This window comes from Sparus aurata, chromosome 3 (genome assembly GCF_900880675.1).
Source record: "Sparus aurata chromosome 3, fSpaAur1.1, whole genome shotgun sequence".
NCBI classification, from domain to species: Eukaryota; Metazoa; Chordata; class Actinopteri; order Spariformes; family Sparidae; genus Sparus; species Sparus aurata.
The window spans coordinates 31655773-31681990 of NC_044189.1; the positions used below are offsets into that span (position 1 = coordinate 31655773).

The window sequence follows — 26218 nt, forward strand, 5'->3', positions numbered from 1 at the left end:
AGCATTAAAACATTTTAGTGTTACTGTTTGTTTTTGTTTTAATTTCTAGTGGTTCTATTCAGGTTTTTATATGCAAATTGAAAATGCCAATAAAAAGCATGTGGCTGGAAATGCATCTATTGTATCAAGTTTAATGTACAAGATCTCAAATTGGAATTCAAAAGTTTTCAAAATGGTCTTCACAAAAGCAATCTATATTAAATATAAAATGAGATAGTTTTTTTTTTTTATTACTGTTTTTGTATCTCAAAGGGAACTGCAGAGACCACTGTTCATAAGGACCTGAAAATGAAGAATATGAGCATCTACATCTGTCGTGAGCCAGATGCAGTAGGAATCATCATTGAGGGAATACCAGTCCTTACTCATCTTGGAAACCTGGCCAAAGCATGCTGCCTACTCCTGGGGTTGACATATGCACTTAATCTTGAGTATCCATCCAAACTTTCCAAAACATGTGAGGTGTTTCAAAGACTTTTTGTGGGACTCGACACACTGCGCCCAAAACCAACCCCCAAATTCATGACTCTCAGAAACAAGCTTCTAGCCTAGGCAGTCAGCCATGACTGTCAGCTTGCACTTATTAACAGCTATTTTCTTGTGTCTGTTCAAGATCATTATACATTGTACATTGAGTGGAATTCTTCAGAATGTTGTAATGGTTTATCCTGTTCAGGTTTTATACAAAGCTGCAGGTCATCGTTTCTGGTGTGTAAATTGTTACGTTTTTTGTTTTATACACACTAAATTGCCCCACTGTGAAGCTGTAACTGGTCAAAAGGTGGGATCTGAGTTGTTTAAGTTAAGATGCTTTAATATGATGTACACAGTAAAAAACTGTACTAAAAAACTGAATGTTCTACTAAGCAGCACATAATAATCTGAGGTCATGCATTCTTGTATGCACTAAATACAGATGTTCTTGACTGTTTATATGGGGCAGCTCATTCCCACTGTTTGGATATGGCTTGTGAAGATGTTTTTATATTATGTACATGGTAAACAAACAAAAAAAACTGCTGTGAAGGCGTGCAAATGTTTTATTAATAATATGTACACAGTAAAAAATATATATATAATCTGCAGGTCTTTTTTTTTAAATGTTTTATACACACTAAATTGCCCCACTGTGAAGCTCCAGCTGGTCAGAAGGAGGGATCTGTGAGTTGTTTAAGTTAAAATGTTTCAAAATATTCCCACTAAGACACTACTGTGAAGGTGTTCTGCTTGTGAATTGTTATAGAAGTACAGATAATCTTGATGTTAAATTGTTTTAGTAGGAAACTGTACTGTGAATGTTCTAAGTAAAACTTGAAATGCTGAAGTCATGCATTCTTTTATGCACTGAATACTGATGTTCTTGACTGTTAATACTCTCCAGCTTATTGACACGGTTTGGATATGGCTTGTGAAAATGTTTTAATATTAAGTATACGGTTAAAAAAAGAACTGTACTGTGAAGGTGTTCTACACAGCACTTTAAAAAGTTGAGGTCATGCATTCTATGCACTAAATATAGATGTTGACTGTTCATACTGTCCAGCTGATTGCCACTGTTTTGATATGGTAATAATGTAATAAAGGTTGGAATTTGATATGTCTTGATTTTGTTATTATTATGCTAACTAATTATTTTAAGCCGTTTCCATTTTCAAAAGAAAGAAAGAGTGAATTGGTCAATATTAATAAAATAGAGTAAAAAATATTTTTTAATTTAAATGTTACTTATTTTAATTAAGTCTTGTGTGTTTAGTATGCTGACCTTTTTTTACATTGATTTTACTAAATTTCTTGGCTTTTTCTGTAAATGCAACTTAATCTTTTTGCATACATCAAAATGCATATTATTAAGTTCTCCTCACTCAAAAAACCAATTAGTTGACTAAACTTACAAAAATTGGTTGGGAAATGTTGCCTTATTTTTATTGAGTTAGATCTAGGCAACCGTTTTTACAGTGTATATATGCAAGAAATATACATTCATACATACATACATTTGAAATATACATGTAAATATACATATAAGTAAATAAATATAAAATAACACTGCAAGAATAGAAATATATATGTACATACACATATATACACACACGTAAAACTGTACACAAGTACACAGTATCTGTTATGATTCTGTTATTATTGCACATGGTTATTGCTCACAGACACACACACACACACAATGCATGAGTCTTCTGAAAATTGCTTTGGCAATGACATATTAGCCTTGCGAATAGGGGATATGTTCGAATGAATTGACAGAAAAGGTAAGCTTTTCCAGCCCCTGTCTGGGTGATCACTGTCTATGTCTGGATGATAACTGCGTCTGGATGATAACTGTGTCTGGGTGATCACTGTGTCTGGATGATCACCGTCTGTGTCTGGGCCAAGATCTGGGCCCTCCCCCCTCTGACCACCGTCTGCCACTGCTCCCCACCCCCAACCCGGGCAGGATGGAGAAGAGGCGGGCCCTAAAACAGAGTCAGAGATCCTGCAGATCACTCAGAAGTCTGATGCAAAGCTGGTTAAAATCGGGTCGGGTTGTAGGACAGGATGCTAAGATGATAAGGGTCCATGTTCCAAACGGGGCTCCAGGTTCGTGATGTAGGCTGTGTGCTCGGGGTGGGCGCTGACAGGCTGCTGGATCGCGTGCTCCTCTCCGCCCCTCGTCAGCCGGTTGGGGCTCCTTGACTCATGCGAAAGAGATCATTCCGGGAAGCTCCAGCAACAGAAGGTCCAATGGTTTTTGCTCCTGTAACTACACAAGACCCCAGAAACAGGGCATGGATATATGTAAGTCACTCAGCTGCATTTGCCGATTTATGTGGAGAGTTTACGGAGAGGTGAAGCCTTCGTGAAGGATGTCGGTTGTAAATGCTGCTCATGTTGCTAGTGAATAGCTGCTGGACTAACAATTGACACACTGTAGGAGCTGTAGATTTGAGTTGAGAACAGACTCTGACGCCTGTATCTGCGTGAGACCGGCCTCACTGTCTGGGATTGTGTTTGTCACTGTGATGGGTGTCTCTGTAAACTGATGTCTTCATGTGGGTTGACAAGAAATACATCCTGGCTGTTAGTGGTTAAGCTGCTGAGGGACTGACGGTATATTGCTGCAGGTTATTGGCCCTATAAGTCTGTCTGTCTGTTTGTGTGGACAGGTGGATGATGAGAAGTCCACCCTCCCCCACATCATCTCCTTCCCCCATCTGACTGCCAGACAGCACAGGCTGCAGCACAGCTGCTCATTGTAACGAGTGGGATGGCACCAGTCACAAATGGTAACATGCATGGGGAAATCTGAAGTTACAAGACATCTGAATTGTATGTTTTGCTATTCTATAAGTATAGTGAAATTTCAGAACAGATATCCATGAAAAACTTGGATGGAAGATGGGTTTTGACTCATTAACTTGGCGTGGGTCCTGATAAACATACTGATCCCACTTTCTTTAACATTGTGAGATATGGCTTGTTCCAAATTTGTGTTAGTTTCTCGAGGAATAATGTGTGGATCTTTATGCATGGGTCTGATATCTGTAACTGAGTACAATATGATGCAGAACCGAGTGAAAAATGTTTTATTTGATACTGGATTTGGCTTGACTGAATTAAAGGGGGTTGGCAGTTGGGCCTTAGTTAAAGTATGCACTGTACTTAGTGCCATTTTAGTTTATTTTGACTTTTTATTTCTCATCAGTGTAGGCAGGAGGGGGTGGGTGCTGTCTAATTGGCCCACCAGCCCTGCTACTTGTTATGTTGCATGTTAATCGTAAGGGACAGTCAGTTACCGTAAATTACCAAATAATAGCCGGGTTTCAATTAACTGCAGGGTTACTTTTAAACGCCGGGTGCAGGTGTATATTTTGATAAATAACCGCTGGTTCCAAATAAATGAAGAGTCTAATTTATTTATCTCTCCATAAAAGCAAGGAATCTCTGTCTGTCTGTCTGTGTATGTGTGCCTCAAATATCTCTGCGGATCAGGATCAGACTGACCTGAGACTTTTAACATGGCTGCTGCGTGGTTCAAGGGTGTGCGACTTCGCATTTGTTTGGACTGCAATGATACCTTTGATAAATTATTTCATGAATGCTTTACAAATTCCACGAGCATTATCCACCGGAGCCACCACAGTCACGTGTGCACCAGAGCCAATCACTGCACACCGTACCTACGTGCGCACCACGTCCAAAACCGGACTTAGGGTAAATAATGTCCGCCACGCTTTTTCGCAAACATTGACGTCATGTTTGCTTTGTATCTGGTGCAGGAAGAAACGGTAAAAACGGACTTTTGTCACGAAAGTGTCCAAGCAGCAAGTTTGGTTGTTGAGGAACAGGAAGATGTGGGTGGGACGGAGGTGGATGAATGACAGGCAACGACGGACGGTGTAGAGACAGCGTTATTGAGAGTTGAGAGATTTGGGAAATTTAGCGTGTTTGGAGTGTATAGTTAGTGTGTTATGTAGTGTTTGGTGTAGTGTGTTTAGTGTGTAGTGGAGTCGTTTTTTTTGTTTAATGAGTCAAAACAATGAGGAGACTGCTGAATGAGCATTGCCTGCATTTAAATGTAAATAGTTACATATAACTTCGTAAATTTTTGAAATGTATGCACATATTTAGCAAACAACAATTTATATTTGCATTGTAAGTAATAAAAAATGGTTTGTTAAACATATTTGTGGGTTTCGCAGTAAAAAAATCTAACTTTTTCTACTCGGACTTTATGTTTTTTTGTGATTTTAGGTCTATTGTGTTAATACAGTATGTGAAAATAAAAAAATAACTGCACAGTCACACATGTGAGGTTGTGCTGAAAATAATGACACCAAGTAAATAGTTTTTAAGGTGAAATATAATGGCAAAATCAAAAATAGTCAAAAACGGCCAATTATACCCTGGAATATTGGATTTCACGACAAACCTAAATATCCCTGACGTCCCACCTTCAAACACAGCCTCATTTGGCCATCCATGAAAAAGCTACTTAACCTCCCACTTTTCTATAGGAATACATTTTTCTTACGGGCACTGCACTAGTTTTTTTTAAATCAAGGAAGAAGATGTGACCACTGACAATGCACGTTTTTCTTCTTTGCCTTTTTCACGTACTGTGCTTGCTTTCTGTCAGTCAATATCACATTGATGATCGCCATGGCTCTGGTGCAGCAAAAAAATAAAAAGTATGACTTGAAATTTCTGTCGTAAAATATGCAGAGGCAAACTCTGGAGAAGCAGCCGCTAGACAGCCGCTCTGTCGACCCCAAAAGAGTGAGAGATTGGCAAAAAAATAAAACTGAGCTTCAGCGTCTGTCCAAGGAGGACAGCAAAAGGGCCAGGCTGCCTGGTGGAGGGAGAAAGAAGGTTAGCAAGGAGCTTGAGATAAACATGTGGTAATGGGTTATCAGCAAACCAGCACGCCATGAGAGAGTGTCCCGCAAAATGATCAGGGCGATGGCGAAACAAATGTATGCCACCGTGAGTGACAGCAGAGATAAGGAGTTTGCCACGAGTGCTGGTTGGCTGAATCGTTTCCTCCGCCGCAACAACTTCACTTGCAGAAGACGCACAACTATTGAATTAAATGCCTGTCCCAAATTGCCGCCTGGTCCCAAATAAACACCTGGTCTGTTAAGTGATTGAAACAAATAAACGCCCCGGCTATTATTTGGTATTTCACGGTAAATGGAGTGAATGCTGTGCAGGAGACAGTAGCCCTTTTTAGATAGAAAAGGCGGCACATTTGCTCCAAGGTGCCGCCTTTTCTTTCTAAAAGAGAGACGTAATATTCCATCTTTTTCAAAACTCGCCACCGGGGTAGGTGTAAACATGTGGCGTGACGTGAAGCACGAAGTTGGGCAGTGAACAGTAACAACGAATATGTCTTCAAAATAAGAACTTTACATTGCACCCCATTGGAGTTTAGAACTGGGTTCTTAGCGGCGGGCTTTTAATTTGAAAGTAGTGACCGTTTGTAGCTTGCCGCTACAACAACAAGCGGACAATGAAGACAGCTACAAAGACTGCGGAAACGCTAGCATCTCCTGAATTTCAGCGGCTGTCAAGTTGCTCATCTTGACGTCCGCGGATGAAGTCATGGAATCAGTAATCAGCTGTTTCCTGGTTTTAAAACTCCCCGGCTTTTGTAAGCACAACAGTGCAGGTCATCAACACCTCCACCCATCTCAAGCAATTGCAGGCACATTGACGCGTCGGATTTAGATAGCAGTTGAGGCGAAAATAAGTGTACCCTCCGAGGCGGCAAATTGCCAACCAAAACAGACTCCCAATTTACCGCCCTCTGTCTAAATTCGCGGACCTAGCTGCAAAAAAGACAGCCAAATTGGCGGCTTGCTGCCCAGTATAAAAACGGCTAGTGGTAGGCCTTTGTTCACAATATGGATATCAAACATGAACAAACTCTCCATGTTTTCCATGTGTTTTCTTTTCCATTTTTCATTGCCTTGCTCAAACCACAAATAAAACCAACTCAACTCAACTTTATTTATAAAGCGCTTTAAGCAGCCATAGCTGGGACAAAGTGCTGTACATTAAAAGAAATAGAACATGAAACATAAAACATAGGAAACAAAGAATAAAAATAAAAACAATAAAACAATAAAAATGTTAAAACAATAAAAACAAAAAACAATAAAACACTAAAACAAGAGCAGAGTCTCATGCTGGGTTGAAAGCTGAGGAATAAAAATGTGTTTTAAGATGCATTTTAAAAATGGACAGTGAGGGGGCTTGTCTTATATGGAGCGGGAGGGCGTTCCAAAGTGTGGGACCGGCAATGGAAAAAACTCTTTCCCCTCTGAGCTTCTGCTTAGATCTCTGTCCCTCCAGGAGCAGCTGGTCAGCTGACCTGAGGCACCAGGCAGGAGCGTAGGGATGGAGGAGCTCAGAGAGGTAAGGCGGGGCGAGACCATTTAAAGATTTAAAAAGAAATAAAAGAATCTTAAAATGAACTCTAAAATGCACAGGCAGCCAGTGGAGGGAGGCCAGAATGGGAGTAATGTGCTCCCTCTTACGTGCTTTAGTTAAGAGGCGAGCAGCAGCGTTCTGGACTAACTGGAGACGTGTGAGGGAGGACTGGCTGACTCCAAAATAAAGTGCATTGCAGTAATCCAGCCGAGATGTAATGAAGGCATGGATTACTGTTTCAAAGTGCTTTAAACCAGACTTGTAACTTTAATTTATAAATAGGTGTAATCAATATTAATGATAAAGACAAAAAGCTTTAATTCATCTCAGACTTTAGAAGCCATATTTACTTCAGGTTTTGTTGTGGTTGCACCTGTTCACATAAATAAATTGCAGACATATTTGTGCTTGTTATTTCCAGCGTTATCTCCAAATCTCGAAAATAATGTTGATAAATGAAAGAATACTTTCATATTTTTGAGTCTATATCAATACAACATTCACATTTTAAATGTATGTTGAAAAGTTATTGATCTCTGTTATCATTCCTGCACCATACTGTGTAAACATTTTATCCAGTTTGTTCTGACCTAACATTACAATGCACAAAACAAGGACTATGGATTTTACCCCGATATTTTACAGGACAAATTATTACACCACCAATTTTTTCTTGCATATGACAAGTGAATACGTTATGAAAGCTAGGGTTGGTAAATTATTTTAGAAGCTTCATGTCTTTTATTTGTAATCTCAAATCTCAAATGCTTTGAGAATATCCAATCCAATCCAATCCACTTTATTTATATAGCACGAGTTTAAACAAACACAAGGTTTCCAAAGTGCTGCACAAAAGGATAAAACAGATTAAATAAATAAATAAATAAGTACATTAAAAAAATAAAATATGCATGTGCACACATAAAACAAATAAAATCACATAAAAAAACACATAAAATCAACACTCTACGTGGTGTTAAAAGCCAAAGAAAAGAGGTGGGTTTTAAGAAGAGTTCTAAAATGAGACAGAGAGGAGGCCTGTCTTATGTGCAGCAGCAGACCATTCCAAAGCTTTGGAGCTGCTATGGCAAATGCTCGGTCCCCTCTGAGCTTAAGCCTAGCTTTAAGCACTGTCAGGAGCAGCTGGTCAGCTGACCTGAGCGATCGGCTGGGCATGTAGGGGTGCAGCAGCTCAGAGAGGTACAGTGGGGCAAGGCCATTCAAGGCTTTAAAAGCAAATAAAAGAATTTTAAAATTAATCCTAAAATGGACGGGCAGCCAGTGGAGTGAAGCTAAAGTAGGTGAGATGTGCTCATACTTGCTTGTGCCAGTTAAAAGACGTGCAGCAGCGTTTTGTACCAGTTGAAGACGCGCAATGGAGGACACGCTAACCCCGATATATAGTGCATTACAGTAATCCAGCCTAGTGGTCACAAAGGCGTGGATTACTGTCTCAAATTGCTGTCTCTGAAGGACTGGTTTGATTTTTGCCAGCTGCCTTAACTAGAAAAAGCTAGATTTCACCACAGCTTTAATCTGGCTGTCAAATTTAAGGTCTGAGTCCATTTTTACACCCAGATTGTTCACAATTGGCTTGTGATACTGTGCCAGAGAAAACAGATCAACTTGGGGGAGGGTCACAGAAGTGCCACCAAAGACCATGACTTCTGTCTTTTCTTCATTAAAATTCAGAAAATTTAAAGACATCCAAGCTTTAATGTCATGTAAACACTTTAGCAGTGGTTTAACGGAGTAGGAATCAGCCTTTTTGAGGGGGACATAAATATGGCTGTCATCCGCATAGCAATGAAAAGAAATGCCATGTTTCCTGAGAATGGAACCAAGTGGTAAAAGATAGAGAGAAAATAAAAGAGGGCCAAGCACAGAGCCCTGTGGGACCCCACATGAAAGAGGAGCAGTGGAGGACACAATATAGGTAAAAACATCAGATGACTGTGGCTGTTGCAGATGGTCATTTCATTTGGATCAAATGCACATTTCCTATTCTCAAGATGTAAAACGTGTGTTTGGTACAGACCCCAACAAACGTCACATCATTATGATTTTAATGTGTGTGTTTTTTCAGTAGAAATACAGTGAAGAAAATAAGTATTTGAACACCCTGCTATTTTGCAAGTTCTCCCACTTAGAAATCATGGAGGGGTCTGAAGTTTTCATGGTAGGTGCATGTCCACTGTGTGAGAGATAATCTAAAAAGAAAAATCCAGAAATCACAATCTATGATTTTCTAACAATTTATTCGTGTGATACAGCTGAAAATAAGTATTTGAACACCAACGTTAATATTTGGTAGAGTAGCCTTTGTTTGCAATTACAGAGGTCAAACGTTTCCTGTAGTTCTTCACCAGGTTTGCACAGACTGCAGGAGGGATTTTGGCCCACTCCTCCACACAGATCTTCTCTAGATCAGTCAGGTTTCTGGGCTGTCGCTGAGAAACACGGAGTTTCAGCTCCCTCCAAAGATTTTCAATTGGATTTAGGTCTGGAGACTGGCTAGGCCACTCCAGAACCTTGATATGCTTCTTACGAAGCAACTCCTTGGTTTTCCTGGCTGTGTGCTTTGGGTCATTTTCATGTTGGAAGATCCAGCCACGACTCATCTTCAATGATCTGACTGAGGGAAAGAGGTTGTTCCCCAAAATCTCACAATACATGGCTGCAGTCATCCTCTCCTTAATACAGTACAGTCGTCCTGTCCCATGAGCAGAAAAACACCCCCAAAGCATGATGCTACCACCCCCATGCTTCACAGTAGGGATGGTGTTCTTGGGATGGTACGCATCATTCTTCTTCCTCCAAACACGCTTAGTGGAATTATGACCAAAAAGGTCCATTTTGGTCTCATCTGACCACAAAACTTTCTCCCATGACTCCTCTGGATCATCCAAATGGTCATTGGCAAACTTAAGACGGGCCTTAACATGTGCTGGTTTAAGCAGGGGAACCTTCCGTGCCATGCATGATTTCAAACCATGACGTCTTAGTGTATTACCAACAGTGACCATGGAAACGGTGGTCCCAGCTCTTTTCAGGTCATTGACCAAGTCCTGCCGTGTAGTTCTGGGCTGATTCCTCACCTTTCTTAGCATCATTGAGACCCCACGAGGTGATATCTTGCATGGGGCTCCACTCCGATTGAGATTGACCGTCATGTTTAGCTTCTTCCATTTTCTAATGATTGCTCCAACAGTGGACCTTTCTTCACCAAGCTGCTTGGCAATTTCTCCGTAGCCCTTTCCAGCCTTGTGGAGTTGTACAATTTTGTCTCTGGTGTCTTTGGACAGCTCTTTGCTCTTAGCCATGCTGAATGTTTGGGTCTTACTGATTGTATGGGGTGGACAGGTGTCTTTATGCAGCTAACGACCTCACACAGGTGCATCTGATTCAGGATAATACAGTGGAGTGGAGGAGGACTTTTAAAGGCGGACTAACAGGTCTTTGAGGGTCAAAATTCTAGCTGATAGACAGGTGTTCAAATACTTATTTTCAGCTGTATCACACGAATAAATTGTTAAAAAATCATAGATTGTGATTTCTGGATTTTTCTTTTTAGATTATCTCTCACACAGTGGACATGCACCTACCATGAAAATTTCAGACCCCTCCATGATTTCTAAGTGGGAGAACTTGCAAAATAGCAGGGTGTTCAAATACTTGTTTTCTTCACTGTAACACTTTTTTTTTGCCAGAATGATCTATTCAACTACACATGAATCATCAAGCGGAATATCTGTCTGTGTATTTGCAATATGATTTTTTTTCTACAAAAACATACAGAATAGGCCAGTGGTAGCCATCAAAAGTTAAGAAAAAACAATTATACAAAAGAACGTTTTGTCACTGTTAGGCCTGATATTGGCATGTTGTTGGGTTATAGAGTAAGATATGTATGTGATAAAAACAAACATTGATTTTGACCTAATGGGGATTTAAAGATTTTAATATTTGTCTTGCGGGATGAGATCTCTCTGGAGCACTCTCACTATCACCTGCAGTTTAGATTTCATGTTTAGCAGCTGTGTGCATCATTTCCATTTCTGTTGTGTATTGTTTTGTTGAACAGTGGCATACCTCAAACAAAAAAAATCAAAGTTTTTGACAGTTTTTGTAGAACAATGATATTGTTTTTGGGGTCCTGGATACCCTGGGCACCATTTAACAACTCAGAACACATTTGATTTTGATACTTTTCCCTAGTTTTATAAGAAATGCTTATAAAAATGGCTTTAAGATATTTCAAGGTCCTTTAAAAGCTATATTTACTAGGGATTGGGATCGGGGCCGATATGGGCATTTTTTTCACTGATCGGGATCAGAAATTTTGAACGTGGACCCAAGCCCATTTTTTTTTTTTTTTTTTTTTTTAAGCCAGAGCACAATTTGCGACAGAACACAGATGTACGGGTAACGTTAAAGCAAACCCGTGGATAAAATGTCTGCAGTGTGGAAATGTTTTATATTTAGAAAGAGAAAGCAGTCCAACAGCGACATGTAACATCTGCAATACAACCGTTTCGCGAGGGGGTAACAAAAATGCCACATTTAACACTACGCATTTCGCATGATAAGACATTACAGAGAAGGTAATTAAATTAATCGCTCTGGATAACTAGCTCATCTGCGTGGTAAATCTGGGTTTTCTTGGTCACCTGGAGTTTTTGAATTTGTATTACATTGACTCCACTTTCGAGTTACAACATGCCCGTATGCACGCAAGTTTTGTGGGTCTCATACAGCAGAACACGTAAAACAGGCAATCTAGGAGATGCTGAACGCATGTGAAATAGACAAGCGATTGGGCGATGTCATTTTACGTGACAACTCATGGAATATGAAAAAAGCAATGGATGATATGGAGGTAACAAGCGTGGGCTGCGTTGCGCTGACACTTGAACAAGAAACTTGAAAGAGCCAGTGCCATAGAGAGAAAGAGTTGTTACACTCTATGATGTCGCCGCTGGGGCAGTCACGTGGTCGTAAGCCCCAATAGTTCCAAAACACAGGCTAGCTGTCATGTTCTTCTATGGGACAGACAGCAGCGATTGCATTATTGAACAGTAAATATAAAAAAAAAAAAACACACACAAGTACAAGTACTTTTTCGGCTGTTATTGCATTATTGCATTTTTGTTAATGTCAGTGTGGCATTTTGAGAGGCAGGGTGACAAAGAAAAGCTGTGTATACTTAGATAACTTTTACATTTTTGGAGGGAAAAGCTTAGTGTTCATGTTTAACTTTTCTTTTCCATATAATTCATCTGATGATGGATGTCTCATTTTAGTGCAGCTGGGCTGTAGTATTGATTCCCGTGATTTGGCTTATAAATTCCGATTCAGCCATCACCTTTGTGGTAGCAGAGGTCTGACGTCGTCCATTCAGCATCCACCTAGCAGCTAGCTCACTTCTTCTGATGAAAGTGGCCACCCCCAGGACCACAACGTGAAACATGGTCATGTTAATACTAAGAATATTTAAGATTAAGCCATACACATATTATCAAAACTATTACAGAATAAAAACTAATTTACGCTAGTATGCTTGGGTCTATAGGTAAGTGCAGAGCTATTAAGATTTTTCTCTGTGGTTCTGGGTTGGTGCACAGAGTAACAGTAAGGGTAGCTGTAACTCAACCCAACTAACTTAAGCATTTAACTATTATAACAAAACACTTGTAACTCCTGTTACAGTTATTGAGACATCAGTGTAAGGATGGCTGATACAAATGAAGGTTTTCAAAGAAAGTATTTTTGATTAAAAAATGACAGACAAGAATGTGTGCGTGTGTGTGTGAACAAGAAAAACAAAAACCAGGGGCAGGTGATCCATGACATCGCAACCATGAAGAACCAAAAAAAAAACTCAGGAGAAGGACCAAATTAGCAGCCAAGCAGCAGCCAGCGTGACCACCGGCAGCAGCCACGTAAAATAAAGCACAGTAGCCTACATGAAAGAGAGTAACCATGTTAAACTGAACACCGAACAGTACAAAAGATTAAGTGCAGCCAACAACACATCACATAATGAAAAGTTAGTAATGTCCTAAATTTCGATGAAAAATTAAATGAAATATTTATCACAAACGCCCCCTTATTTCTACTAGTGCTAGCATCTAGAACGAGTCTTATATCACACACATAACCAACTAACGATGGCTGACATGGTCAGGTTCAGCAAATAAAAGCCAAAATAAATTAAACCCGTTGATAATACATGTAAATCCTGCTTGTTAGTTACCAAACATCATTAATATAAAAGTTGCTAGCGCACAGCTGGCGAAGTCGCGCTAACTAACTAGCTAGCAGACAATGCTTGAAAATTGGTTGTAACAACCAAGATAAAATATAGATAATTACGCTGTGAATATACAAATGAAGACCAGTATAAGCATCACAAAGGGCCTCTGATACAATATAGACTGTTGACAATTCAAAAGAGGTCGATATTTAAGCAACTTACCTCTGGAAATATATTTGAAGTGAATGAGGTCCAGTGCCCAAATGACAGTGTTTGGAACTAATCCGAGCTCCATAACCCATAAAAAGCATCACCATTTTTTACAAGGTCTATGGTAGTGTCGCCACTCTGTTTACTCTAGCACTCTGGAAAGAGCCATATGAAAGTATACTTTGTTTCAACAAAATAAAAAAAATAGATTAAGGAAGCGATTGGATGCAGGTACTTTTTTTCTTAATGCAGCTGTACTATGCAGGAAAATATTAGTTAAGGCTAAGTACTGGATCAGGACTCGGTATTGGCAGATACTAAATATTAAAGGACTCGGATCGGGGTAAAAAAAACCTTATCGGGACATGCTCAGTATTTACTGTCATATAAGTATTTGTGCTATTCTTTCTGCAGCACAGTCACTGCCAAAACAGTAGAGAATTGCGACAGCACCGGCATCAGCAAGCATAACCTGTTGACCGACATTGACCTGCGTTTATGCTTATTGTACTGTATATTATCTAAACTAGTGTTGCACGGTAAACCGATATTAGAAAGGTACCGCGATACCCAGCCGTTAAAAACAATACTGTAACGTTCCACTGAAACGTCTGAGACAAGGAATAACTCTGAAGGAGATGCTTTATTTAGCCTCAGGAACATGAAATACACGATCACGTTCTCAGCTCTCAGCAACACACAACTTCCCTTACTCTTTCTCACAGACTCTCAGGCTGACAGCCAATAGATTTTAACCATGGACGCTACAATACTTTTTCGCGTTTTAGTAGTATCGGGACTTTATGAACTTTGTGTGAAAGCGGGGCAGCGTGTCTGTGTGCAGCTTCTCCTTGGTCCTTGGACCCAAATTTTTTTTTTCCCTAACTCTAGGAAGGTCCGGGTAGATTACCGGACCCTCCAGTGAGACCAGGGCGCATTCTAGCCCTCTCTAGAAGGTGTGGTCTCACTCTTAACTACTTCCCCCACTCAGGGGACCAACAAAGTCTCTGAACCGGTTGGGAGCTCTCTTCTGCCTTCTTGGCTGAGCTGCTTGGAGAGCTGGGTATACAGGAACTGGTGCCACTGCCACTGGGGAAGGGGGAAAAGGAGCCTGGTGTGAGCGAATGGAAACAGGCTGCTCAGGTGAGGAAGTGCCCCCTCTATAAAGAGCCAGTCTGTCTCTATGAAGTGCCACCTTTCTTCCCTTAGCAGGCAACTGCACCCTGTAGACAACTTCCCCCAGCCGCTCCAGCACTCGACATGGGCCCACCCACTGGCTGTCCAGCTTAGGACACCGGCCCTTCTGACGCTGAGAGCTGTACACCCAAACCAGCTCTCCAAGCAGAAAGTGTCTCCCTTTAGCCCTCACATCATAGTTCCGTTTTTGTCTCACACCAGCACTCTGCTGCTGCTCCCGTGCAAAACTGTGTGCTGACTCCAGGCGGTCCTGAAGCTTCCTGGCATACTCAGGACCAGAGGGTGTGTCCAGAAAATCTGGGGGCCGGCCAAACGCCACCACTGCCGGGGTGTGGAGCTCTCTCCCCAGCAAGAGGAGAGCAGGGGTGCAGGATGTGGTCTCTTGAACTGCAGAACGACACGCCATGAGCACCAGGGGCAGATGGTCATCCCAGTCCCGCTGGTGTTGTGCAGTGAGAATAGCCAGTTGCTGTCCCAAGGTGCGGTGAAATCTCTCCACCAACCCGTCACCTCTCTCTTCTTGCAGTAGCAACACCCGTCCGCTGCACATGGCCGGCGCGAGAGAGCATCTGCATTTGCGTGGGGTGCCCCAGCCCGGTGCTCATCGTTGAAGTTGAAAGCCTGGAGTTCCTCTAACCACCGGGCCACTTGTCCCTCTGGCTCCTTGAATGTCATGAGCCACTGAAGAGCAGAATGGTCAGTCCGCACCTTGAACAACAAACCACACAGGTAATATTTGAAGTGTCTGATTGACAGTACCACCGCCAAGAGCTCCCTGCGGGTGACGCAGTATCGCCTCTCATGCTTGGTGAATGCTCGGCTGAAGTAAGCGACCACCCGCTCTCCTTCCTGCCCCACCTGGGATAGCACACCTCCCACACCGACGCCGCTCGCGTCTGTATCCAGGATGAAAGGCAAGGTGGGGTCAGGTGGGGCCAACACTGGAGCCTCGCTCAGGCTACTGAACGCCTCCTGACATTTCTCAGTCCATACAAAGTCTCTGTCTTTTTGCAGGAGCTGGAACAGGGGTGCGGTAGTGCAGGCAAAACCCCGTACAAACCTCCGATAGTAAGAAGCCAAGCCCAAGAAACTTTTCAGCTGCTTCTGGTTGATGGGGTTGGGCCAATCAGTGACAGCCTGCACCTTTTCCTTCATGGTGCCGATGCCCTCCCCTCCCACCTTGTGCCCCAGAAAGTACATCTCCCGTTGCATGAAGTGACACTTACCTGGGTGCAGCCTCAGGCCAGCTGCTCTGATTTTTGTCAACACCAGCTGCAGGAAACCCAGGGCAGCCTCAAAGGAGCTGCCATGCACCAGTATGTCATCAAGATAGACCAGGCACTGCTGACGGGGTACACCAGCCAGCACCTTATCCATCAACCTAGCAAAGGTGGCAGGAGCATTACACAGTCCAAAACAGAGAACCTTGAACTGCCACAGCCCCCGCCCGGTGCAGAAGGCGGTCTTGGGCCTGGACTCAGCTGCGAGGGGTACCTGGTAATATCCGCTGCGGAGGTCCAGGGATGAGAACCAGGAGGACCCTGAGACCAGGTCCAGTGACTTATCAATGCGAGGCAGGGGGTATGAATCCTTCTTGGTTACTTCATTCACTGGTCTGTAATCCGAGCAGAGCCGCCAGCCAACTTTCTTAGGGACCATGACAACGGCTGCTGCCCACGGACTATCTGAAGGCTCAATGAGGTCTGCCTGCAGCATTTTTTCCACTGCTTCATCACAAGCCTGCTGGTGAGCCAGGGGGAGGCGTCGAGGGCGACACTTGATAGGCTGTGCATCCCCTGTGTCGACCTCGTGCTGCAAAAGATGAGTTCTCCCCACCTCTTCATCACTAGAGCAAAACAGTCTCGAAACTCCAGCAGCACCTGTAACAGCTGTTCCTGCTGCTGTGGGTCCAGGCTGCTACAGTTCCTCTCCCATATCTCTCTCACTGCAGCCAACAGGGGGGAAGTGGTGCCTGGCTCCCCCGGCTGTGATGTTGGGCACCTTCCGACTGTGGTGCGGGGTGTGGCAGCCGTGTTACAGATGGGGCTGATGTTTGGGTCCGCATACCCCCCACTCTATGCGGGCCCTGAGCCGTTTCCCTGAGCCTGGCGTGAGTTGGGGCACTCTCTGACCAAATGTCCCGGTTGGCCACACCCCCAACAGACCCTTGGCCCTGGGCGTGTTCTGCGTGCCGTCTGTAGTGACACAGCCCTTAGCAGTCCCGTTACTTCATCAACCCACGCCGGCCTCTCTTCTGCTTGGGGGGCTCCCCACTGCAGCCCTTACAGCAGGTGAGTTCTTCTCTTGACAGCTTGCCCCAGCCACACCCCACACATTCTCCCTCTCCACAGCCATCTCCAAGGCTGCCTGCAAGGTCTGGGGTGCTGTAGCTGCACCTGGACACGCAACTCAGTGGGGAAGAGGGCCCTGATAAACTGATCCCGTGCCAGCTCACTCTGTACTCCTGGGGGCATATGAGCATACGCCCGCCGCGTCAGGCTCTCTATGTCGTTGGCCAACACCCGCAGCGGCTCCCCAGTCTTTCTGCCCCGGTTATTCAGTTCATTTCGCAGGAGCTCAGGCTGTAAACACTGTCCAAACCGCCTCTGTAAAGCTCCCACTAAAGCACCATAGTCTTATCTATCCTTGGGGCTCAGCAGCAGAAGACAGGACAGTGCATCATCCGTTAGGCACAGAGCCAGCTGCAGCGCCTTATTGTCCATTGACCATCCTTCTGCATGTGCTAACAATTCAAACTGGGCCAGGAAAGCCTCCCAATCTGATTTACTGGAGTACTTGGGGGTCTTGACGGCTGAGACCACAACTGGGTGTAGAGCACCATCACGTCTGCTGCCAACCTATGCCCGTTGGTCACTTCCGGTGCGGTGAGGAGTGGCGCGAATCGCCGATGAAGGGGTCAGGCCGGCCTCGTTAGCCATTTTCACCACGGCACCTCTCAGCCGATCCCTTGCTGCGTGAGCTTTATTTAGCCTCAGGAACACGAACACGTTCTCAGCTCTCAGCAACACACAACTTTCCTTACTCTTTCTCACAGACTCTCAGACTGACGCCCCCCTTCCCCCTCTCCACCTACCACCGTCCCGCACGTTGAACTTTACCATAACATGCGCTGGTGTTCACAAGTATGCTGATCAGCAACACCACTTATAAATTATCTATTTTAAGTCAATCAGTACTAGTAATATAATCATAGCATGTACATTTTTGTCAATAATTTATAATATATATTGTAATTTATGTTATTAGAAAATGGTCTGATTAGAGCACAGACCTCCACCAGGTCTGGGTCATTTGTGTTGTACTTTAGTGCACTAATGTAGTTTGAAGGCTAATAATAGGGTTTGAATTTTATCAACATGAAATGCAAATTGCAAATTTCCCCTTTGTGGGACGAATAAAGTATTGTCTCATTTTATGAATTGCCAGACTTACAGTTAATGTCATTTACGTTCATTATTTTTATACTAAATAAAATTGTAGTTAATGTGCTGTTAATTTTTTTCTACTACAAGCACTGAGCTTTTAATGGAAAATCAGGTTATTTAGTAATCTCTGAGAGCAAACAAGACAAATGAACAAAACAAGAAGACTCTTGTCCTCTTGGATACAGATACAGAAGCTATAAAGCTCAGCAGCTTTTACAAAAATATATATATAATAAAAAGATATAAATAATTTTAAGTACCACATTCTGTCATCTAAAATTTTTGCCATTACTTTTGATAATGTTCTAGTTTTCCGCCGTGGTATTGTTTCAGTATCGGTATCGAGATATTTTAGGCAGGTATTGTACCAAAGTCATAATTTTGGTATCATGACAACACTAATCTAAACAATAAAAAGTACACCATTTTTATAGTGTTATTCATTTACATGTGTTCCAAAAGATTCAATAAATTACCTTTCAGTTGTTATTATTAGTGCATCATGGAAAGTGTAAGAATTGTATTAGGATGGTTGTTCATGCTGGAAATTTAACGAAAAGGCATTTATCATTTTCAAACAAGTTAGGGATAATGCAAAACAAGGAAAAGGTTCAGCACTTGATGTGATTGTTCCAAATGTAGTCCTTGAATTCTAGCCTGTAAAGCAATATATGAGCAACATAATTAGATATTTTTATGGAACAGAGCTCGACTGTTCTCAGCATACTGTGAACACATTTTTGACATTCCTGTACAAAACTGTACAGATGTTTTCATTTTATCTATTCATGCTTGTGACTTCAAGTACCAGCCCTTTATTTTTCTTTACATTTTCTACTAGCTGTGTTTATTGTCATGCACCAAAACACAAATTCATATGGTGAAAAACTACTTGTCATGAAATGTGATACTTATTAAGGCATGTGTGTGTCCAAGTTTCTGGTCAATATACTGTACAAACACAAATAGTTGTAGGTGGTGTTGATCAGAAAAAAGCACCAGTAATGTGGTATACTTCAGATACCTGCTTGTAGCCCTTTCCCAGGCTACCGTGAGTTCTTTATGCATGAACCACCTGCCTACACACACGCACACATACACCGTGCTGGGGCTTCGGGTTCTTTTATTACTTTCACCCACACAATTACACAGTTACGGGCCGAACGTGGCTCGTGCATCTCGGCTCTTCCTCCTGCTCTCCTCAGCCGTACTGCTGTCAGGCTGCTCTCCAGCGCGTCTCCCACTCCTCTGCCATCCGAGGTCCAGCCGCTACTGCATTTAAAGGGAGTGAGTGATTAGTAGCTGGGTGCCAGCTCTGTCAATCACTCACCTGGCTCTGCTCTCCTGAGCACTCTCCACCTCTCTCTCCTCCTGCAGCCGTGCCCCGACCACGCTCACCTCCACACTGCTCATTTGCAATCCTTTGAGCTTGAAGATCTTCTACCTGACTCATGAGTATCTGCTCCTAACTTGTCGCCCTCCCACGTCCACTGTCTCTGCATGGGGAAGTCATGCTATGCGAGGTCGAGGTAAAATCTCGTTCCACCACTGAGGTGCCAGAACAGAGTAGAGTCGCGACTTCGCTGAGCGACCTTTGTTTGCTTTCCATTTTACCAACCTCAGCTCTAAAGTGGTTTATATATATTTTGGGTTTCCTCATGCATTTTACATTCTTTGTGCCAGTGAACCATGCCAAGTGGAGCTGTTGTGAGCCTATTGTTTTCTGATGTTTACAGCTGATCGTGTTTCAAAACCAACACTACTAGTGATGTTAATGATTAATGACTAATCGATTAATCGCCATTAAGAATTTCACTGATTAATAATGTCTTTGTCAACAATAAGAATACAAATACATCAAAGAAAGATGACAGATGACAGATACTTGTTTTTCAAGTATCCTGTATCCTTAATCGATAGTCAAGCAGTTGACTATTGATTAAGGATATTATTTAACATTTGAATACCTAAACACTAAGGACCCAAATGAGTTGAAGAGGAACACAATTTCAGCCTCTGAGCATCACAGAGTTAGGATGAAAGGAAAGGAAACTAAATGTTTACCCCTTTACCAGCATACCTTATTATTAAAAAGTAATATATTCAGGCCACTAGGCCTTTGGGAGCTGATCTAAATTTAGGTGTGCTGTATTAAGACACTTAGTCAAGGGAAGACTGTGAGCTTTAATAGAAGACTGGAGCTGAATGTAAAAGACAAATCAGTCAATCGATTTGACCTGACATCCTGTCCCTGGATGTTTCTGATAGAGTCCAGATGATACTTGACCTTTTGGGCTGCTACCAATATTGGAGAGTATAAAAGTCAGATATAGTCAAAATATCAATATCATTGAGTAGGCATATCAAATATGCCTACTCAATCCTTTTGTTGTTATCAAATTTTGTGATAACAATATATAATGGAGGCAGGAGATTTAACAGTTGAATAAGCAATTTAATTGTCTAGAATGAGATTAGGGTGAGCAGAACAGAAATCATCTAGGCTATGTGTTTTGGTTGTTTTTCTTTCCACTAGTATGAAAGAAGATGTGTTATGCTACATAATAGCCCAAAATCTCAAAGATGACCAGTGCATGAAAAAAAATTGTTTTCCTCTGTAGTGTCCCTGGATTGGAAGCAACACAATATGGGATGAACTGATTAAAAGTCTTGGGGAAGTGTTAGGAGGAGGGTCAGGTTTGGCTTACCTCTTGTGCCAGTTGATGAGGTTACATAGAAATAAGTGAAAACTATCTTTCCTCTAATTTCACGTGTCTCTCTCCATCTCTGTGTATCTGCAGCTGAACTGGATATTGTTCAGATAGTAATAATCCTGTTGGTGATGACCTTCATGATAGTCGTCATCATCTGCCTACTCAACCACTATCGGCTGCCAGCCCTAGCCTTCCTCAGTCGGCTCAGCCACACCCAGAGAGACCAGGCCACACAAATGGTAGGTGACAGTAACACCACAATAAGATGGGCTGGGATTATTGGGAGTTTGTTTCAATGGTCAGCTCATCCCAAGAAAATAGATACCAAACTCAAAAATCATAGTTGATTGGATTATTATGCTCTATGTTCACAGTTCAATCCAGTTTTAGTATCAGAACTCTTATTTCATATTTGAATAATTTGAACTATGTTGCTATACATTCTGTTGCAATATCTGAACATTATCTTTAAATGTTATTTTTCCTCATATTGGTGGCTAGTCAGCCGCTCCCAAATGTCTGCCCTCTGGGATGCACTGCCCTGCTCAGATTGACAAATAAAAAAGACAAATCACAGCCTGTGATAATGTACAATGACCTCCAGTCAGAGTTTAGTAATATATTACTTCCCTGTTTGATCACTCCGAAATAGCTATTCATTTCAACATGTGTAATAAACACACTTAATGTAACTGGACTCCATCCTTTCTTTCTTTCTTTCTTTCTTTCTTTCTTTCTTTCTTTCTTTCTTTCTTTCTTTCTTTCTCTCTCTCTCTCTCTCTCTCTCTCTCTCTCTCTCTCTCTGCCTGCCTATCTGTCTGCCTGCCTGCCTGCCTGTCTGTCTGTCTGTCTGTCTGTCTGTCTGTCTGCCTGCCTGCCTGTCTCTCTGTCTCTGTCTGCCTCTCAGGATGGCATTGAGTGGATGGACAGTGTGCTGACTCAGCAGAGACATGGTCAGGTCACTAATGCCTGTTGAGCATGATGTCACATTTCATGTGCTCAGTAAAGAGTGTTGGATTAAATGTAAAGGTAATGCTAGATAGGCGCAGATAGTCTGGTGACTGTCTGGTGTTTAAAACCAGAACTGAGTGCTTCATCATTCCTCAAATAAATGTATTGCACAGTGTAAAACAGGTTAGGCTCCCTCTGCTGGATCATGAGAGGAATGCACTTTGGTGATGTCATTTATTCTCTCAAATAAATGTCAAGCACCTTTCTTTTATGTCCACTCAGACAGCAGAATTTCATCATATGTATGATTTATTTTTATGCATTATTCATATGCTATCCAACACATTTGTGAAATCCTCAGAAGAGGAGACTTATACTTCTGAGTTCATGAGTTTCTCTCATTTGATTCCTTAGTTCTTGGAAAGTTACGCATGCCCCGTAGACCAAGAAGCCCTTATTGTGACCAACCTAAATCACCTTTGTTCAGTTATTTAAATAGCTTTCTTTGCTCTGTGTGTTTGACTGTACTCAGGTCATGTGTGGCCACCTGAACAGTAGCCTGCCACCATTCATACAGCAGCAGCAACTGTGTCGCCTCCAGCACACCTATCCTGACCTACAGCAGGAGATCATCAACCTTCCCCCCATCATCTGCCTGTCAGACGGGGAGGAGCTGCTGCCTTACAAGGGTCACTGCAGCTTACAGCTCCGCCACCCAGAGCAGCAGCTGGAGCTTGTACGAGCTGCTGTGCATGCTCCCCCGAACCGGACTGTCTTCGATGGTGACTTCATAGATGTTTATATACACAGTAAGAGTTTGAAGGCCCCCAGCAGTAACTCTGGAACTAATGACAGCAATGTCAGGACAGAGGAACCCCCACCCTCTTACACTGAGGTGATGGGGGACTACCCTGGGCCAAACAGCAATAATGCCCTACCCACAGACAATGGCTCATGACATGGCAGCTCACACAGTGGGTTTGGTGCAGCCAGCAGTGAAAGCACAACAACCTCTACTGATTTAAACAGGAGCAGCTGACAGAATAATCCAGTATGGTCAAAGAACAAGGAGAGCTGACATGTCCTTTCTTTCACCTGAGGAAAAGGCAGTCTGTCTACCTTTGCTCTGCTCCCTTACAGAACTGAACTCTTTTTAGGTACTATTAAGCTGCAAGATCTTTTATTATGTGCTAAAAATTTCCTTATTGCATGGAAGTTTTTACAGTGTTGATTTTCCTGAAAAACTTCTAAATTCATGGGACCTTTAAAATTCTATAGTTGGACTCATTTACATTTTAGGGCATTTAGCAGACACTTTTTTCCAAAGCGACTTACAGTAATTCATGCATACGAATGCATGCATACACTGATAGCGGTGGCTGTAATGCAAGATGCAAACCAGCACGAGCAGTTTGGGGTTCAGTATCTTGCCCAAGGACACCTAAATAAGTGTTTGGAGTATAGCTATAGTATTTGACAAGGTCCTATGAAACTAATGGAGTTTTTCAAGAAAATCCATGAGGGGAGCTGAGAGGGTATTGGTGATTTGACATAGAACGACCCATTTGAAGTTGCACTAACATGTTTGTCAAACGTTGCTCCAGTGAGACAGATTGTCACAAATTAAATTGTGAGCCTTTTTTCTAATTTCACTTTGACATGAACGACAAAATCCAGCTTTGTTTTGGTTGATCAAATGAAACTGGACAAACCCTATTTCAATGCTTTTGAGTCCTAACGATATGGAGCCATGGTTATGTGGGATATGCTTTTGGATGAAAACATGTTTTTTTTTTTTTTTTTATATGATAATGCAGCTTGAGGAAATGTGAAGCAGAGCGTATATATATATATATATATATATATATATATATATATATGTATATATATATATATATATATATATATATATATATATATATATATGTATATGTATATATATATATATATATATATATATATATATATATATATATGTATATGTATATATATATATATATGTATATATGTATATATATATATATATATATACATATATATGTCAATATTTAAGAAGAATTTACGCAGGATAAAACATATCACCTAAAAGCACTAAAGGAGCTCCATGAAAATGTTAAGTAAAAATATTGAAAGTTGATAGTCTCTGTGTTTGTTGTGCTCTTGTCATTCCCAGTTTACATTGTTTCTGGACTTGTTTTCAGGAAGGGTTTGCATGTAACATAGATATGAACTAACTCTGTGCCTGATGTTGATATTGCATCGGCCACAGTAAACACTTGCACTTAAAGACCCCACCTCCGCTGTGCCTCACTTCCAATGGTGCTTTTAGCAGTCTGACTCTTAAGTCTTGATCTGTACAGTACTGTATATAACTTAATATATTATGCACATGCCCTGCCCAGTGGGTAGAACAGCCACAAATGACCATTGATATGGTTAAAATGTATACATTAAAGAAATCTTAAGGGTGAATGGTTGTGTTGTGTCTTTCTTTTAAGTGGAAACAGAAAACACTGACAAAGCAGTGACTTTTTCAGCACCGGTTTGATAGTGGTGGTCTTGAAATATGAAGCGATGACTGCAAAGCTCAGGGAAATGCTGAGGATGTTGGTGAACAGATCTATACAGCACATTAGGTTAGGTCCAGCTGCCTTACATTGGTTCACTCTAGCTAGGGATCACCTGACATCTTCTCTCGGCAGCACCGGGAATATGATTTTCATAGTCGAATAACAGTCTCAGAAAATATCACAGTATAAAACAGATATCACTGCCATTATTATCAGTTCAAAGGACACCAAACACTGTTAAAACCTGGGTTTTTTGGTTGAACAAATGCCTTGTTATAATTTCGTGAAATATGATCTCCTGACATTGAACTTGATAGAAACTTAAGATAATATTTTGGAGGTCATGTTGCTTGTGCACCACTTGACGATGCCAGCCTCCTCAGTCATCCTCCTGGATCCGCACACTACATATATAATTTGTATCAGATGTATGTCCGTCTGAGAGAGATCCTCCTTTGTGGCTCTTCCTGACTCTCTATTGATTTGATTTGATTTGCTCTGGGGTTGATTCAGTTGGTCAGGTCTAGGTTCAGCAACATTATGTGCCCAAATGAGGTCACCTGACTACCTAAATATACTGAAGGACCAGGTTTTTCAATCAATGTATTATTTCAGGTTGTCCATGACGTGCATGTGCCATATGAGGGCTGCCTTCATGGCACAAAGACCCACCCACTCTGTGAAGCATTTGAGTGCTGCCAGTGCAAACCAATCAGAGGCACCGTTGGCTTAGCATGTCATGGCATGTTTCATGCCTTTTTACAATGAAAAATTAAATACAATTTATATTATATAGGTCTTTTTTTTAATAAAAAAATATTTTATGTTTTTGGCGAAAATTGTAGTTTGTAAATTGAGTAGTTAAACTACAAAAAATGACCCAAAAAGTAGTTGAAATACTTGATGCATCACACAATATGAATGTAGTTCTACTACCAGCAAGTTACAGTAAATTGTAACTATGTAATTCAACTAAATGTAGTTTAAGTCTGATCACTGATCACAACATATTATACCAATCAATCAATCAATCAATCAATCAATCTTTGTTTTTATTGTACTTTTAATACAGAAAGTAGCACAAAGTGCCTCACAGAGATTAAAAACCACAACAGAGATTAAAAACAACAAAGAAAATCAAGAAAAGAAAATCATAGGAACCCAACCCTCCCACCCCCACAGATATACACAGAGAGATACCCAAATACATACACACTCATTCTCCGACACATACGCACACACACACAGACCCACACACTCACACCCACACATACACTAGCTGTCACTAAAGACACATGGCCGGGCACCGTCCATGGGACAGCACCTCCAGCGGCAGACAACTCCCAGTCTGGCAGGCCTCCATGAGGAAACACTGGAGCTAAATACAGACAGGATTAAAACAGTAAAATAGGGCTGTGGTATGGTTAAAATGCCAGTGCCTGAGGACCTCAGGGACCGTGGGGGCCAGTAGGATAAAAGCAGGTCAGATAAGTAGGAAAGCCCAAGACCGTTAAGACACTTAAAGACTAGTAAAAGAACCTTAAAATCAATCCTGAAACGCAAGGGGGGCCAATGCAGCGATTTTAAAACCGGTGTAATGTGCTCCCGCCCTCTGGTCCTTGTCAGCACTCGTGCGGCTGAGTTTTGTAGTAATTTTAGATTCTAAATGCTCTTTTTGGGAAGGCCAGAGAGCAGGGCATTACAGTAATCTAAACGACAAGAGATAAAAAGCATGCATCAGCACCTCCGTGATGGCCTGAGAGAGAAATGTGCGGACTCTGGCTATATTCTTAAGATGGTAAAAACCTGTCTTTGTTATATTTTTGATGTGTGGAATAAAACTAAGCTCAGAGTCAAAAATCACACCATGATTTTTTACAGATTGTGATGGTTTAAAATCCTTTAACTTTGGTAAAAGTTTCTCTTTCTAGCCTTCAGGACCAATGA

General features: G+C 41.8%; 1 protein-coding gene across 4 annotated transcripts; it reads left to right on the top strand.

Moving 5' to 3' along the window:
* The first annotated feature begins 2160 nt into the window (after positions 1-2160).
* Positions 2161-24173, top strand: LOC115579442 (low-density lipoprotein receptor class A domain-containing protein 4-like). 4 transcript variants are annotated; one of them, XM_030412979.1, is made up of 4 exons: positions 2668-2790; positions 3159-3278; positions 20838-20989; positions 22234-24173. In XM_030412979.1, the coding sequence occupies exons 2-4, from the start codon at positions 3260-3262 to the stop codon at positions 22657-22659; spliced, it is 597 nt and encodes a 198-aa protein (XP_030268839.1). In that variant the 5' UTR covers positions 2668-2790; positions 3159-3259; the 3' UTR covers positions 22660-24173. The 4 variants fall into 4 exon arrangements, with proteins under 4 accessions (XP_030268841.1, XP_030268842.1, XP_030268840.1 ...); XM_030412981.1 differs by lacking the exons at positions 2668-2790; positions 3159-3278 and adding an exon at positions 2161-2264; XM_030412980.1 differs by lacking the exon at positions 3159-3278 and having other exon boundaries at positions 2317-2790.
* The last annotated feature ends 2045 nt before the right edge of the window (positions 24174-26218 follow it).